The sequence below is a fragment of the Rattus norvegicus genome, chromosome 1, assembly GCF_021556685.1.
Source record: "Rattus norvegicus strain SHRSP/BbbUtx chromosome 1, alternate assembly SHRSP_T2T, whole genome shotgun sequence".
Taxonomy (NCBI): domain Eukaryota; kingdom Metazoa; phylum Chordata; class Mammalia; order Rodentia; family Muridae; genus Rattus; species Rattus norvegicus.
Genome location: NC_141534.1, coordinates 247,606,315 through 247,624,213, shown reverse-complemented (window position 1 = coordinate 247,624,213; position 17,899 = coordinate 247,606,315). Strand labels below are relative to the sequence as shown.

Below are 17,899 nucleotides of genomic sequence, written 5' to 3'. Positions count from 1 at the left end.
ACAATGTGGTAAAAGGTTAGGGTAATTGGAATTAGTCATCGTCGAGAAGAAAAAGATGGAGCTAATAATTTCTGTGTAGGCCTTAATCTTATTCAAGGCTATATTGAGGATTGTTGAAAAAAGTGTTACACCAAAGACTTTAAAAAAATAAAAGTTGGGGCTGGGGATTTAGCTCAGTGGTAGAGCGCTTACCTAGGAAGCGCAAGGCCCTGGGTTCGGTCCCCAGCTCCGAAAAAAAGAACCAAAAAAAAAAAAAAAAAGTTTTAAAGTATATTCAAGCCAGATTTAAGGCAGGTGGATCTTTGAGTTGGAGGCTATCCTGGTCTATAAAAGTGTTCCAGCCAGAGCCACAAGAGAAACCTTGTTTCAGAAAACAAAACAAAGCAAACAAAAAAGAAAATACAAATTCACAGCTAGACTCCCTCCACTCACACCCAACTCCCAGCAGAACAGGAAGAAAAATGTCCAGTTTATAAAGGTGTCAGGTTAGATAGAAAGAACAGTTGTTTTCCAGTAAGTAATGGGGAGGGTATGGGCTCACCTTGTCTAGCTACAGATAGAACAGTCTCCGTGGAGATGGTTAAAACAAGTTATTGACTGAGGGGCTCCACACTTAAGGAAAAAGGAAACTGTATTGGGTAAGTCTTTTCCCCTTCCCTACAAGGTTAGGTAGGGTCCCTTTATTTAGAAGAGGCTTTACTGTGAGGGTCATGTGTGAACAGACTGTGGTAGTAGTTGGTTTAGAAGGATAAATCCCTACACTTTGCAATCCATAGAACTTTTATGTTACTACCTATGTAATTGTTTGCTGGTTCTACTTAATAGCCTGCTCTGTGTGTCAGGTCTGTTTCCTGTAGTATTCTTAGTTGCATCTGTGGTCAAAGTTACTTTATGCTGGGCTCATAAGTATTTATTGCCACTTTGGTTTTTGCTCAGGGCTGGGAAGGTCCATAAACCCTTAACATTCGTGATGTGATGTTATTAATAGAAACCATGGGTCTAGGGACAGGTGTGCCAAGTTAGAGCAGCAGAGAAGTGGTGAAGTTAAAGATCACATGGCAATGTTGAGAAAATTAGGGACAAGGAATGAAACCCCCAAACCAGAAACAGTTTCATAGATTGTACACTGAAATGATGACTTGATTACTTTGTAGGAAAGATGCATTTATGACTGGATAGAAGAGGGGGAAGGTGAGACTATTTATAACCAACCTGTTAAAAGGGGACTGTCTCTGAAGTATAGTATTAGCCAAAGAAAGCAAACCACGTGATACGTGTGTCTTCATGTTTGGAGAAAGTAATCCAGAACAGAGAGGTAGAAATACAATTCTCAGTGTCTGGTGGGTTGGTTTCAGGGCCCCTCGTGCAGGTAACCAAATTTATATTCATAAAATGGTGCATCGGTATATGACCTGTACATCTCCTACTGACACTTCAATGTCTTAAAATATTTTTTATTTCCTTAGTGTTGTTGTTGGGGTGCTCGTTGAGGGGAGAGGATAACTTGTGGGAGTCAGTTCTCTCCTGACCGTGTGAGTTCAGGGGCTCAGACTCAGGCTGTCTGTCCAGCTGGGTCAAGCTCCTTTACCTGCTTACTCATCCCCGTGCCTGGGACTTTGAATCAGCTCTGGATTACTGCACCCACTGTGTAAATAGCTGTTATGTTGCTGAGACATGGGGAGGTAAAGAGTCGACATGTGTTACCATACAGCTGACCTTTGTTCCAGCATTTATACTCTGCTTCACAGCTTATAGACACCAAGTCCATGATCACTTGGAAGGGCCAACTTTGTGTCTTTAAACATTTGCAAAAAATACATGCCAAATATTTATAGTGATTTGAAAGAGAAGGGAGGACTGGAGACTTTAGTATTTTGTGTATGTGTGTGTTTTGAGAAGAATAAATTCATCGATTAAGTCATAGAGTAAGTATCCACTTTAAAAAAGCTAGACCGTGTCAGGTGTTGTGCATCTGTGTGATCCTAGCACCAGGGAAGCGAAGGAAAATCCAAGTGTAAGGCCTCCCTGGCTTATCTGTCAGGCCGTCTTGAAAGACCAGAACTTGGAAAGAAAGAGCTCCAGTTTGGATTCTCAGAGGCAGTTTAATGCCTAGCCCCACTTTCCCTCCAGTCCACCGACTACTGAGGCTCTGGGCCTTGGCCATGTAGAGCTAGACCCTAGTCCCTACTTCAGTGACCCCTTCCTTTGCCCCGAGTCAGCCTCCCTTCCTGTCTGCTTTCACATAACTTTCATCTCTCAGCATGTCAAACTGGGACTGCTCAGGGTTTCTGAAATCAAAGTTCCAATTGTACCTGCCGTGCTGATCAGGGACTGTCTGAGACTGAAATGTCAGAGTGGCCCTAAGACTAGAAATCACCCGACAGATTAGGATAACAGCAAAGAAGGAACAGAAGTCAAATGCTTAACTTTAAGGCCGTGTAGTGAGGCCTCTATCTCAAAACAAACTAAGTAAGAAATGGTGTGGTATTGCATAAAAACAGACAACATTAATTGATGAACTAGAATTAAAACCCAGACATGAGTCCAAACACAAATGAACATCTGCTTTTGGACAAAGAATCTGAAAATGCACACCAGAGAAAACAGCGTTTTCAACAAATGGTGCTGGATACGTGTATGTAGAAAAACAAAATGGATTCATGTCTATCACCACACACAAAACACAAGTCCAAGTAGATCAAGAACCTCAATCTAACACTAGTTACCCTGAGCCTGACAGAAGAGAATAGGCCTGCGCTCATTAGCATAGGAAAGGACTTTCTGAACATGACCTCGATTAACAACTAATTAATGGGACCTCATGAAACTAAAAGGACTTTTATATAGCAAGAATATCATCATTCAAGCAAGGAGGCAGCTTACTAAATGGGGAAAAACTTTGCCAATTATACATCTGACTGGTAGGTTCGCAGCCTAACTTTGAATAGTTACTCTGCCCACCTCAGTTTTTCTCTCTGGGATGTGGGGTGATACCTATCCAAGGGTGGCGGAGAATTGAAGACATCTAGGTCAGTACCTAGCATATTACAAGGTACAATGGTTATTTTATAGTTTTATTTTTAGGGAGTGTGTGTGTGTGTGTGTGTGTGTGTGTGTGTGTGTGTGTATCTTTATGAGAGAGCAGAGAGAGAGAGAGAGAGAGAGAGAGAGAGAGAGAGAGCGCCTACCAGTGGAGGTCAAAGAACTTATTTCTTTCTTTTCACCATGTGTGTCCTGGGATCAGGCTCAGGTCATTAGGCTTAGCCTAAACCTTTATTACCCACTGACCCATCTTGCTGGCCTGCCCTGGTTATTTTCCATCATTTGGTTCCCAGTAACTCTTGGCTCTTTTGTCTTCTACTTTGTGTTTTTGGGAAAGGAAATACCCAAGTATAGAAAAGCCAGAAAGGCAGGGAATAAATGAAGTAGGACTGAGAGGCAGAGCCATGGATGGGCTGGAGAGCTATCAACCTCTTCTTGGGGTTAATTGGTTGTCATTTGAATGAGGGTAATTGACCAAGGGCAAGTGAGGCAGGTTGTTGTATGGGAGACGATAAGAAGAGGTCACATGGATTTGATTGACTTTGGACCCTGGTACTACCACTGTCCCTTTTCACTACTGACTTCATCTGTCCAGGACTGACTTGCTTAGTTCACAAGAAGGGGACAAACATGTCTTCTTCCTGGAGACTGTCTACTTAGCCCAGGCTGTACTCACATCCTCTATCCCTGCTGCCCTAGCCTCCCAGGAGTGCTGCACTGCAGACGCACCTCACCTTTGCCTCCTTGAGTAGGGAGGCCGTTTAAAATACTTGATAAATGTATTACTATTAAGTGAGGCAGGGGAGAGATGGGGCTTATGCATGGGGGAGAGAAGACTGTCATACACAAGCATCCCATTGTCTTCCGTCATGCTTAGAGAACTCCAACGATGAGCTGTGCTGCTTAGAGGTGTTTTCAGTCTTCTGGGGAGCTGCTTGTTGAAGGCGAACAGAAAATGGTTTCCTTTTCTCCTCTGTGGGGAAACAAAAATGAAAAGCATATCTGATCGGTTTATGGATTGTGCTGTTGTGTGTTGTTGAGTGCGGTTGTACTCGTGCCACAGTGCACAAGGAAAGGTCAGAAGACAGTTTTTAAAAGTCGGTCTCTCCAGAGGTCCCAGGATTGAACTGAGGACGTCAGGGTTGCTACTCAGAACTTAATACTGCTGAACCATTTTGCCATTGCCTCCCCACCTTTTTTGAAAGGGTCTCACACTCAAAGCTTAATTTGGCCTGGACCCCAAGTCTGTGTTACCATTTGTAATGTCTGAGATCCATGAATCGTGGATTATTTTTCTTTATATATAATTTCTTTTAAACATTTTTGCAAAGGTTTTGGGTTTTTTTCTTTTCTGTTGTGTCTGACCGGGTTCTTTGGTTAAGCATTGCTAACTACATGTAGGCTAAAGGGACTGGCCAACAGGCCCCAAAGACAGCACAAACAACAGTGGGTGGAGCAGCTCAAGGCCTGCTGCTTGTGAAACAGGATGTGAAGACAGTGGCACTGGTCAGCTCTAGATAGGTTAAGCTCAGGGCCCCAGAAACAGATGTGTAGGGTACAGTAGGTGATAGTGCCATGCCAGCTAGATCAGCTTGAGGTGGCCTCAAGAATCCCTGTCCAATGGTGCAAATGCCAAGTGTTGTTGCCCTTTCCCCTAAGCAAACATTTCAATAGTGAGGACTTTCAGTCATAAGTTCGTTCAATAGAACAGACTGAATTCTGTATAAAATGGGCTTCTGAGAAGAGCATACCTTTGTTCTAGAAGGGCTCCTCCCCTGGGGGAGGCACGTGGGAAGAAACAACAGGGAAAAGAGAAGATTGGGTACTCTAGTCTTATAGATGTTAAACCTATGCCCAGTACTGGGATGTGACATCACACACAGTTTGTGTTCCTTCCACTGTTGTTGTATACAACATATAGGTAGCTGTTGTGCATTCTTGTATGTGTGTGTGCACATGTGCTTGCAAGCCAGAGGTTGATGTCAGGTATCTTTGTCCATCAGTCTCCACCATACTTTTTGAGACAGATTCTCACCTGAACCTGATTCAGCTAGACCGATTGCCTAGCGAGTGCCATTTGCCTGTGTCAGCCTGCTAAGTGCTGTGATTATAGGTGTTAGCGTACAGGAGACTCTGCTGACCTGCCTCCCAAGGACCTAGCAATTGCTTAAGTCATCATCTGCCACACCTTGGCTCAAGCCTCCAAGGATACCCCCTCTCCACGTTATATTTCATAACAATAAGTACGTTGTGCTGAGTTTTCTATTTGAGTGATGGATCCAAACCAAAGTCCCCAGCTTGTGGGACACATACTTTAACATCTCCACCATTTCCAGAGCGTTGGGCTCAGAAGCAAACACCTTTATCCACTGACCATCTTGCTGGCTTTTCTTGTAAAATATTACTAAGCATGTTTGAGCTGGAGTAAAGGAGAGAGGGACGGAAGAGAGGGAGAGAGGGGGACAGAGGCAGAGACAGAGGGAGAGAGAGAGTATGTAGTGTCTAGAGTTTAACTCTGGGTGTTGGTCCTCAGGGGCCATCCACTGATCTTTTCACCTCGCACGCTCTGAGCAGGGTGGCCTGGCTAGCCAAGGAGCCCCAGGGACCCTCCTGTCTTTCTCTGTCTTCCAGCACATGCCACCACAGCCTGTACTTTTATGAGGGTCTGGGAGATCTCAAGTCCTTCCTCAGGCTTGCCAGGGAAGTACTTTGCCAACCTTTTACCTCCTCAGCCCAGGAACTTGTATTTTACCAGGACCTCATGTGATTTTGACAGTTTGACTGATTTGAGGTTCATTTCAATTTAGATTTCCCTGCTAGGAAGTCACCTAATCATTTATATCCTCTCTAGTAGGAACTCACTACCTCTGGGCCATCAGTAATTGCATGGAATATGATGCTTCCATAGAAGTCACTGCTTACAACCTGTGTGGATTTGGACAACTTCATGAGACATAATGTTATATTCCTTAGGGTATTGGTTTTGAGTTCTAATGTTTCTTGAATTCACTTTTTTAATTGTATGTAAAAACATACAACAGCTATATTTTTACCTACCTTGAAATACCATATTAAGGATTTTAAAAAAATAAAACAAAACAAACAAACAGAACTGACTGCTTTGGACAGAAAGAATCTTGAATGTCATGAGCCAACCTTTTCTTTCAGGGGAATTGGAGGGAAGGAGGGTCAGAGTCTTCTGTATAACCCAAGCTAACCTCCTGCTGTGTAACCCAGGCTAGCCTCTTGCTGCAGCCTCATAACAGCCTAGTCTTACCACACTCTGTCACACAGCCTAAACAGATTTTATTTATTTAATGTATATGACACTGTAGCTGTCTTCAGACACACCAGAATCTGTTACAGACGGTTGTGAGCTACCTAACGTGGGTGCTGGGAATTGAACTCAGGGCCTCTGGAAGAGCAGCCAGTGCTGTTAACCACTGAGCCATCTCTCCAACTCAGAACAAACAGTTCTTATTGTTGTCATTTAATCTCCTCTTTACCGTGAATTTTTATTTCTCGCTTTAAAATTATTTATTTATTTATTTATTTATTTATTTATTTATTTATGTGTGTGTGTGTGTGTGTGTGTGTGTGTGTGTGTGTACGCGCCCCCCCCAAGTGAATACCATAGAATACATGCGGAGGTCAGAGGGCAATTTGTGGGGGTAAATTCTCTACTTTCAGCCATCTTAAGCTTATTTTTCTCTCCACATTTTGTTTTAAAAATAAAACTATCCATGTATGGAATTTACTAGTCATAAATATTAAGGTGACTTACTATAATTACATTGAAACCATTGCCATGGTTTTGCTTTTGTTATTGTGAGACGGTGCCTGTGTCTGTCTATAACTCAGACAGGACGGAAACTTGCTACCTAGATGCAAGCTGCTGGTCCTGCAGCCTCAGCCTCTTCATTCAATAATAACTGTTGTGTTTTACTCAGAAAGGTGATTCTGGTTTTGCCCTAAGTCCTCAGCCATGGTTCTCTAGGAATGTAGGCAGTCTGTGTTCACTGGGACAGTGGGTGGATGGTAGGAGGCTAAGCTAAGACATTTGACCCATTTAATTTGAGAGACCGTCAGTCTGAAGGAAAGGAGCACAGTAGACTAGTAGGAAAAGCATGCACTCTAACTGTAGACACTCCTTTTGAACATTTTGGTGCTAAGACATTATTCCTAATAAAAGGTGAATGTGCTTTTTGAATTGCCTATAACTTTCATTCAATTTGCCAATCTACAGCGTGAAGCAGAACAAATATGTTGATTTTATGAAGTAATTTTATGTACTGTCTTGTTCTGTGTTTTTGTTTTTAGGACCGGAGTAGGCCCTATGACACTTTTAACTTGCACTCCTTGGAGAACTCCTTAATGGATATGATCAGGACTGATCATGAGCCTCTGAAAGGTAAACACTACCCTCCCAGTGGCCCACCAATGAGTTTCGCTGATATAATGTGGAGGAATCATTTTGCAGGTTAGGAATATTCATATGTCCATTCTTGCTTGGTGTTGTAAGCAAAAATCAGCTTTTTAATAATTGTGATTTTTTTGTTTTTATTTGTTTTCGTTTGTTTGTTTTGCTTCTGTAAAGCATTGTGGAATGTATTTAATTTTTTTTTTTTTAACCTGGGTTCAGCTACCTGTGGTAATCATAGTTGATTACCTTTATTTGTTTATCTGCAAGAGTCTGTGTTGGGTAGCTGAGGTCATGGTTATAGCATGAAACCAGAAGCCAAATTTTCTGGGCTTTGTACATTTGGAATCATTCGCTGAATCTGTAGAATTCATTTAAGTACAGGTACACCTCAAAAAAGTGCGATATTCAGTAAATCAGTCTGTAAAACTTGAGAAAGTTTCATGTGATGCTTCCCTTTTGCTACGTTCTAGCCCTTCTTGCTATAGGAGCATCGTATCACAACCCATGTGTGACAGTGGCCCTTTGCCGAGGCGGGGCTAAAGTACAAGGTGATGGCCTAAGGTATATGCATGTTTTGAGTTCAGTAGGAGGTAGAACATTCCAAGATCAACATTAATTAGTAGGACTCCCTAATTTTAGAGCTCATGTAAACTTATAATTACAGATAGTTTTTTATAGATTATTTATTGTTTTAGAGACCCTACAGTATCTTAAATGCTGTAATGCAAGTTCCTGATGTGGAACTATCCACTCCATTTTGAGTTAGGACCTTAAGTAAAAACTGAGTAGTTTGCCACAGGGATGCCCATCTTGTGTGACCTCCTCATCTTCTGGAATTGTGAGGATTTTCTCCTCTCTGGCAGCCTCTGGGCTGCGATCGAGGACGTGACCAACCGAACCTTTGATGTTGGTGTCCTTGGCAGGAATCCTTCTCATCATTTGAGGTCCTGCTCTGTTTATTTCCCAGTGGATAGAGGCAGTCACAGGAGGCCACGAGGACAGAAAGCATCTTGAGAAAGCTAGATTCTTAAGGCCCTGAGCGAAAGAAGAGGAAAGTTGCTGTTCTTTTAGTCACTTACCACATCTTTCTTTAGCTGAAGATCAGGTCCACGATAATTTGAAGCATGCTACACTTGGAGGTGTGAATGATGTAAAAATAATAATATTCACAGATTGTTTTGTTTTTAGACTGTTTCCAGGTTACACTTGTCATTTCCCTCTAGCTTGAGAGCCTTCTGATCATCCTCACATTTAACCTCTGCTCTGTGTAGACCTCCCGGCTTCTGGTCCCTCTTCTGGTCCATCTGCTCTGCTTTTCTTTTCTTTCTTTTCTTTTTGATACAGGATCTTACTGTGCAGTTCAGGCTGTCCTGTAACATATTATATATCCCAGGCTGATCTTGGAACTCAGGACAATCCTCCTGTCCCATCCTCCTGAGTGCTAGGTAAAAAATTAGGAAAGGATTGGATTACAGTCTCTACATAATATTTTAGAATGGTATACTAGTAAAGCAGAAGCTACTTGTGTCACCTAAGCATAGCGCTGGCCCAAGGAAAGAGGGTAGTAACCGTATTGTAGAGTAACGTAAATGCTATTCCCATTCACAATGGCCTTTTAAAATTACAGGCTTACTATCTCTGTAGACTTTTCATTACTAGCAGTTATGAGGTAATAGTCTGCTTCACCATGCATGTGTTATGGTCCCAGGAGTTGGGAGACCTTGAGTATGTACCTTATGGATTCATCTTCCCAAGTTTTCATATTCTACTGCTTGATATTCTATAAACAGACTACTTCCCTGAGGTCAGTGATATCACTATGTCCCTGAGGTCAATGACATCACTATGTCCCTGTGGTCAGTGACATCACTTGCACCTTTAAGAAAATATTTTGACACTGGGCATGGTGGCGCACATCATTATTTCAGCATTTGTGTAGCAGAGGCAGGAGAATGATACAAGCTCAAGGCCAGTCTGGCTTGAGCTCAAGGCTTGTCTCAAAAAACCACCAAGAACAACAACAGAGAAAGAGGAGAAAGGAAAATGCTTAAGGTACTTTTAGCTTTAAAGGTTAAGAAAATGAACAGAATAAGAAGCCAGGCTGGAGAAAGAGCTCAGTCTTAGTACTTGTCTTGTACCATGATGGCCCGAGTTCTGTCTCCAGAAGCCAGGAAAGCAGCTGGGCATGCTAACGGGTGCCCACAGTCCTAGCACTGAGCGGAGAGGCAGATCCCTGCGACTCACTGGTCCAGGGGCCTGGTCTGCTTGGTAAGTTTAAGGCCACGAGAGACCACATCTTAAAAACTAAAAAACCAAAACCTCACCAAAAACATGTGTACAGTTCCTAAGGAAGGACACCCAAGGTTGTCCCCTTGTTGAGTCTCACAAGTGTGAATCCTCATGTGCACACATATGTATTTGCACACATGAACATGCACACAGACACAATTAACTAAAAGCACAAGAAAGATCATGATGTGTAGTCATGGGTTTTTATTTTCTATTTCTATTTTCCATAGTAATAAATATCCATGTTTCTCTCTGATTTTTGTAATTATTGATAGAACTTAGACCTTCCAGCTTAGATAGAATTTAGACCTTCCAGCTTTTCTTTATCCTATGTAATACTGCCGTGAGTTGCCTGAGGGACGTTCACTGTGATGGCCCAGGGGTCCACAGATAGAAGCATCAGAATGCATAGAACGTCAGGAGATAATGACCCTTGGGTGCTGCTGTGTGACTTCTGGGGAACGCTTTGCCTGTGCACCCTTAGAGTCCTGGTCGTCATCTTTTCCCTCTTGCATGTGGAACATTATTTGTGGATATGTGTACTGGGGAGGGGTCTCAAAGCGCAAGCACAGAGTTGGATTTTGGGGCGGTTGTTTACACTGGTGTTATTTTTCTTAGAACTCAGTTTTCTTTTCTTCTATAGGAAAACCCCCACATTCTTGCTTAACTATATAAACAAAATTCAAACAACACATACTAGGACAAAAAAGAAAGGTAAAAGCCTACTGTAGACTTAGTATCTAGAAATAGCAAAGGTATCTAGAAGTCTTTATTAAGAGGATCCCAGGTGTTCTACATTTTCTATATAGGAGATGAAGTTTCAAAACACAGCCTTTCTAACATTGCAATTGGTCCAAACTGGATTTGAGTTCTTTTTCTGCCCCCAGTTGGCTAGTGAACTGGATATATTAGCCTCCTTAGAGCCTTGTAATTAAAATAAAACACCATATAAAATAGATGGGAAGATGAGTTCCCTAGCACAAGGAGCTTTGCAGGTATTGTGTGATTTTCTGTGTGGAGCATGGAGTGCTTATTGCGCAACCTCTGTAATAAATTAAGCCGTGCCAGGACAGATTTATTTCTTGACCAGACTACAGCTAAACATTGGCTGCAAATAGTTGTTTTTATTTTCCTTAGATAAGTAGTGATTATTGAAGGATAAACCATCATTTTTCAAAAGCCACATATAGGAGAAAGAAAAATACCCATTACTTGACCTTTTAAAACTCTACATCTGAATAGCATAGTTGTCTTAGTTACTGCTGAATTGCTGTAAGAGGCGTCATGACCAAGGCAACATATTAAAAAGTATTTCATTGGGGACCTACAGGTTCAGAGCATGAGACCATGGCCACCATGGCAGGCAGGTAGAGCTAGAGCAGTAGCTGAGACTAAACCTCAAGTTTGAGGCAGAGGTTAAGAGAGACAGGGAGGAAAGAAGACAGAGAAGGGAGGGAGTAGGGAGACCAATCTTTTCCAAAATAGTTCCACCAACTAGGTACGAAGCAGTCAAATATGACATGAATTACTTCATGATAAACTTAAAATGGACATGGTGTATATTCACAGCACGACATGTAGAAGATGTCAGTATGCTCTATTATTTGTTTTTCCAGGCAGGGTTTCTCTGTGAAGATATGGCTGTCCTGGAACTTTCTCTGTAGACCAGGCTAGCTTAAACTCAGAGATCTGTCTGCCTCTGTCTGGGATTAAAGATGTGCACCACTACCGCTCTGCTTCAATCATTCTTTTAAGGCCTAGTGTGAGAGAACAGGAAGTTCTGGAAAAAAGACTTCGGTTTCAGTAAATTACACCTCAACTTTCCTGGTTGTGTTTGTACCCACACTGGGTCAGCCTGATGCGTCACAGAGCATTACCTTCTGTGCATATAAGTGTGTATAGATGAATGGTAGAGCACGTGCTCTGTGTGCACAAGCCCTTGGTTTGAAGCCCAGCATACACAACCTGCAGGAAAAAGGAAAGGAAAATAGTGTGTTCTGTCACAGTCACTGGGCTAATTCAGTCTGGCTGTAGCAGAGAGACAGCATAAGGCCTGTGTTTTGCCTTTTATATACCCTTGGTATGAGAGAAGCCTCAATCTGATGAGACGGAGGGTTCTAAGAAGGGGATAAAGGTGTGTGATACCACTATTCACTGTGTTTCTAACTACAGAAATCCTTGGATTGGCAGAGGTAGAGTAGTGGGGTAAGGGTTTTACTCCCCTCATTTCATTCAGATTCATCGCTGTACTGTCTTTGTATGAGACTGTCTTCTGACTTGGAAGCCTGTGGTCATTAGGCTTAATGGATCTGTCACCTTCCCTACTAGAATAAGTAAGCTATGTGTTTTGGATGGAGTAGCTGATTGCTAGAAAACAAGACCCCATCCTCTGGCTGGGAAAGTACTCTAGAGCAGGCAGCTGGTAACAAGAGGAAGGGATGGGCTTCCTTCACCCCATACACCCTCACGCCTGCATCAGAGTTCCCGGCTGCTCACTGGGATGGTGCCTGATGAACTGTTTCTAGTATTTAAATTTTCTCTTCCTTTGTCATTCATGGAACTGAGATTTGAAAAATGAAAAGAACAGGTGTTGGTTGAGAACCCAGGCTGAGGGCCTGCTTTTCAAAGGTATACCGAAAAAGTCTGAGGAAAAAATAGCTCATTTCTGGTAATAGTGCCTTGGCACATTTACATTGACAGAATTCCTTTTCTGTTATAGATACACTTTTCTGTATTCATTGTGTTGAAATGGTTCATGACAGAGACTTAACACAAAATTGGTTCCCTTTGGGATTTTTTGCTTCCCTTGTTTTAGAAAAGAAATTTTCTTCTTTCCTCCAGAAGAAAACATTCTGTTTATTTAGTAGCTTGAATCATTACTTAGTTTTATTTCAATGTCAACTTCTTTTAGCCTATGTCAATTTGTCCTTTACAACGTTCTCCAGTTCTGAGCAATCTGATGACAGCACACGTCCGCATCCCCGGTTTCTAGTAGTGCTGTGACTGGAACAGTGTAGCCTGCCCCTTCAGGAGATAAAACAACACAACACAAATTGTCCACTGACTTCAGTTCTGAGCTCCTGGGTTTGCTTATTGACTGTTTGGAACAGATCTATAGTACTATGGTATAGTACCAGATTTTGCCATCACCTTAAAAAAGAAATTTAGTTTTAAAAAAATAACTTACCTGTTTTTTAAGAGTTCACAACAGAACTTGTAGGAATCTGTTTCTACGGAGTCTCAGGTACCGAACTGAGGTCACTGGGCTTAGTGGTGTATTTACTTGCTGACCCATCTCACCAGTGCCAGCACCCACTCCGTCCCCTGTTCTGTTGTTCTGAGACATGGTCTGGCTGTGGAGCCAACCTGTCTAAAACTCCTGCCTCAGCCTTCGAAACCACACCTAGCTTTACTGGATTTTTTGGGGTGTTTTTTTTTAATATCATATTTTTATGCCTTATGATACTTTTTCTCTGGAAGTGTATTTCTAATTTTATAGAGAAAATAAGCAAAATCCAGTAGAATGTTTTCTTGAAGCACTGACATCCTCTTTGTAGCTATTGAAGTACTTTTTTTAGGGTAGTGTCTGATTAGAGAAAGATGTGTTAGTGTGCTGAAGAATTGACTTTATAGTAGTAATTAAGAATTAATAAAATTTTCAGCTTTTAATTTTGAACCCATAAAAGTATGGGTTTAGTTGGGCTCTGAAGTAAGGTAGATTTTAAAATATGAATAAATTGAATTTATAAAGATGTGATTTTTTTTTCCATTCTAAATAAACAAATGTAACTCCATTCTCCACCCTCTGTCTCCATCCTGACTCTTGTCTGTTATGTCCTAAGATGTGGGCAAAGTGGGGCAGTGTCAGATTTATTTCCACATCGTCATTTAACTGAGTAAGACCAAGGATGCCCTCCAGCTTTTGAAACCTTATACTTAAAAGATAGCTAGCTGACAAGAACACTTTAAAAATAGCAAACTCACAGACAGGTGACAGAATGTCACAGACAGCACCAGACTGCAGTAACAAAATCACCAGATGTCACACACTTGGTTCTGTTTTCACAGCTGATTCAACAGCAGCATTTGTTGGACAAAAGGAAGCAAAAAGAAATGGCCTCATCTGAATTTAGCATCGGGCCTTTTTCTGCCCATTGCACATTTTCTCTTCCAAAATCCTTTAAAAAGTATTGAAGTTTAGCAGTACATTGCACTAAGAAAAGACTGTGAAATGATTATATGCTTTGTGCGTGTTCTCCATACTAAAAGATACACATAAAAGCTGACTGTGGTTTTCTTTCGTGATCTTATTTTTCACATATTCTAATTTTTATTCAGTGAAAATATATTACAGGGGTACAAGGCCCTGGGTTTGGTCCCCAGCTCTGAAAAAAAAAAGAACAAAAAAAAAAAAAGAAAATATATTACATTTTGTATTCTAAACACTATAGCTTAAGATAAAGAAGAGATAAACTAAAAAAGTCATATGTAACTTTACCAAAAAAAAAAAAAATCCCATTCTCTTTAGCAGGAAACTTAATCATATTTAGGTTATTGATTCTAGGGATCTGACATTGGCACAGAGCTCTTCACAAGATTTATGTTCCTGTCTATCCAAAACTCACTGAAAAAAATTAGGGAGAAGTCCAGGAGAGGTAAAATCTACTGGGCTTCTCTTGCAAGTAGTGATGCCTTCCACCTGCAAGACACTGTCTGAGCCTCGTGCTCTGCTTCTTAAGAAAGACAGAGTTGTGGGCTGGGGATTTAGCTCAGTGGTAGAGCACTTACCTAGGAAGCGTAAGGCCCTGGGTTCGGTCCCCAGCTCCGAAAAAAAGAACCAAAAAAAAAAAAAAAAAAGAAAGACAGAGTTGCAAATATCCAGTGAGGACAAAGGAAAACATCTTTTCAAGGTGAGATTTTCTAACTCCTCAAGAAAGAGCCCAAAGGGTGTGTAGCTCAAACTCTGAGGCTAAAAGGGCAGCATTCCAGAAAACAGAAAGGTTATTTGATGCAGTGTTAGTAAAGCTCAAAATTCTCGTCTACAGGAATTAAACTGAATGAAGATCGACTAATATTGAGTTTATTTGATGTCCTTGACAAGCCCCTTTTATTGTAGTACTACTAAGGACCATTTGGTGCCTTTTAAGGACCCATACTGTCCTCTGAATATTCACTGGTTAAAGACTGAAGAGGTCCTACTTTTCATGTTTTGTTTAAACAGGGTCTCAGTGTAACCCTGACTGGTCTAGAATTCACAGATTTCTCCTGTGCAGCACCATCTCTGACTTTTTCATGTTGTTCGGTTTTTTTTTGTTTGTTTTCTGAGATGGCTTCACTATGCAGCTCAGTCTGGCCTTGAGCTTATGATTTGTCTTTTGCCCCATCTCCTGTGTGCTGGGGCTGTTGGTACGTGCTGTCATCTAAGTAAAGGGACTCTCTGTTTCTCCTTAAGTTCTAGTGGACGGTGAGCTTGACATCTGGATAAGATCTTACGTAGACTTCTCAGCAACTGGCTATTGTGGTTAATATCCTAGAATATGATGGAGCAGAATTAGAAGATAGCACTTTTAGTTTTTGGTGTAAAGAACATTGATTAACTGATGCCAGTTAGTTCTCTGATGAGTCGAGGGTGTTGTTGTGGTAAATGCTTGTAAGTGGTTTTTGATCAAGGTGGTGGTAGGAGAAAGCACTGTGTGTGATACAGACGATAACTGTCAGAGACTCTGATGTAGGAACTAGAAAACCGTAGGAAGTCATGTGGGACAACTACAAATAGAGTTATAGTAAATGTGTCTTCAACCGTGGGATACTTTTTAAACTCCTAGTAATTAGCTTGTAGCACACACACACACACACACACACACACACACACACACACACACACACACCAATAAAAGTGGTGAAGTTGAATGTGAACTTTGTTTTTTGTTTTTTTATTTTGTTTTCCCCTGGTATTGAGCTTGGCAGTGTGATGTTTGCCTCCAGTCCCCAGTAACAGTTTAATACCAAGTCAAAACTGGCCCTTTGACAATCATATATGAAACCGTATCTGTTGTAAAATAAAACAACAAAACAAAACAAAACAAAAAACCTGAAACCTTTATCTTTAGCTTTATATATATTATCCTTCCCTAACTATGATTGACATTTTAAAGCAGTGGCTATAAAATAGAATGAACATATTTTTAGAGCTGCAGGAATATCTCAATGGTAGAATACATGTTTAAAAGTAACTCTCGAAGTAACTGTATATGAAAACTTTGCAGAGTTGAATACATAGAAATTATGCCCTAGTTATTATTTTAGTATCTTTTTGGCTGTTTGTGTTTTGAAACAGGGTATTACTCAGTAACTATAGACTGGTCTTGGTCCCAGGATTCATCTTGTCTCCCAAGTTCTTAGCTTACAGGAGTGACCCATCACACCTAGTTTCACTGATACCTATTTTGTTGAAGGAATTGGTCAAGCAACCTTGCATAGTACATTTTCTTCATACACAAGACTCTCTGAGTTTAATCTTTTTGGTACATCCATTTTGTCTCTGATAATGAAAAGAAACAGCAAATGCCTGGCATCTGTCACTCTGTACTGCTGCACCTTTCCATCCGTACCTCTGAGCCTTTCCTTCTGTGCGTCTGCCTCTCACTCTAGCCACCCCACCCCACTCGTCTTTCACTCTTTACCCCAGTGGACCATTCTGTTTACGATCTTACAGATCAGGGAGGGGTTCAGTCTTTGTAAAGGACTACTGAATAAACACTGTAGGGTGTGCAGGGCACAGACCTCTGCTGTCTCTTTGCTTTTGTTCAGTTTTCCAGCTTCTTAACCTCAGGTGTACAAGATAGGAAACCAACCGATGTGGTCAGAAGTTTCAATTCCCATATTATTCATAAAGATGAAAAGTCACATTTGTCACAAGAGTAGTTAGTGATCGTGCATGCTTTTACTCCCAGTGCTTGTGGAAGGCAAAGACAGGTGGATCTCTGTGAGTTAGAGGCTAGCCTGGTGTATGAGGCAAGCTCTAGATCAGCTACAGCCACATGGTGATAAAAGGAAAAAAAAGAACAACCCACCATACAGACCAAACCCCTGCAGCAGAAGCAGTGTTGGGGTGACAGGAGAATTCAGGACTTTTATGTCAGGCTTTCCCTTGCTCACTTGTATACATTTTACCATCTTTCTTCACTTTGCTCTTCGGGTAATTATGTTGCATTTTTTGAGCCATTATGAAACTGAATTTTTTTAATTCTCTCTAAACTTCATGTTTAATACTTCTCTAAATGTCTTGATTGTATACATCAAATGCTAAGCCCTGAACTTGACTTGTTTAAATTTCAATATTGGAGATGTACAAATTTCAGACTATACTGGAAGCTTCTTTTGGTTTGGTTGTATTTTGTGTTGAGATTTTGTTTTAAGACGTTTCATGTCTGTGTTTGATGAATTGATTTACAAGTTGTTGTAAATGCTTTGGCCTTGATAGCATTGCTATAGATTAATCTGTAGTGTTTTGTATTGTTTATATTTTGCAGTATATTTGAAATAATTACATGGAACAGTGTTTTCTTTGTGCTTAAAATAAAATTGCTTTATTTTCTAGGACGCATGGGAATAAACTTCCATCATCCAGGAACAGATAACATTATGGCCCTTAACAGTAAGTCCTCGTAAGAAATACTCTATAAAAGTATCAGTCAGGCTCGCAACATGTAGTTTCTGCTCAATTAGATTTTCACCATCTCCCCTTTCACTGAGACTGCTGTGCCGTATAAGTAGGATTTCTGCACCAGCAGCATCAGCATTCCTTGGGAACTTATTAAAACCGTACGATCTCAGGGGCTCCTACAGACCTACTGAGTGGGAAAGTCTCAGGATGGATTTGTTTGACTTAGCGGTCAAGTGATTCTGAGTAAGCAAAAGCTGGAAAACTCGCTGCTCTGAACCCACCGTGGCAGAATGCAACCCGGTGAACCAAACCCGGCCTACTGCCTGTGTGTGTAAATAATTTCATATTAGTAACAGGAGATATTTGCCAGCTCCTCTCTATACCACCAGGTAAAGTAATAAAAGGAGGGTAGCTGTAGGGAGAGGGCGGCCAGAAAACCTGAGTGAATAAATTAGCTAATTTATACTTAACTCATAATT

General features: G+C 41.1%; 1 protein-coding gene across 50 annotated transcripts in view; it reads left to right on the top strand.

Annotated features, from left to right (window-relative positions):
• Cpeb3 (cytoplasmic polyadenylation element binding protein 3) overlaps positions 1-17,899 on the top strand; it is a 182,007-nt gene that overhangs the window by 60,627 nt on the left and 103,481 nt on the right. For 25 of the 50 annotated variants that reach the window (XR_015628522.1, XR_015628521.1, XR_015628513.1 and 22 more), the window contains exons 3-4: positions 7,363-7,453; positions 17,355-17,411. Coding sequence is in view for 39 of the 50 variants with exons in the window: in XM_087565015.1 (XP_087421141.1) it covers positions 7,363-7,453; positions 17,355-17,411 (148 nt within the window). In the remaining 11 variants the exon portion in view is untranslated. Of the gene's footprint in view, positions 1-7,362; positions 7,523-17,354; positions 17,412-17,899 lie in introns of all 50 variants that reach the window. The other 25 variants (XR_015628515.1, XR_015628514.1, XR_015628511.1 and 22 more) reach the window with 1 other exon arrangement.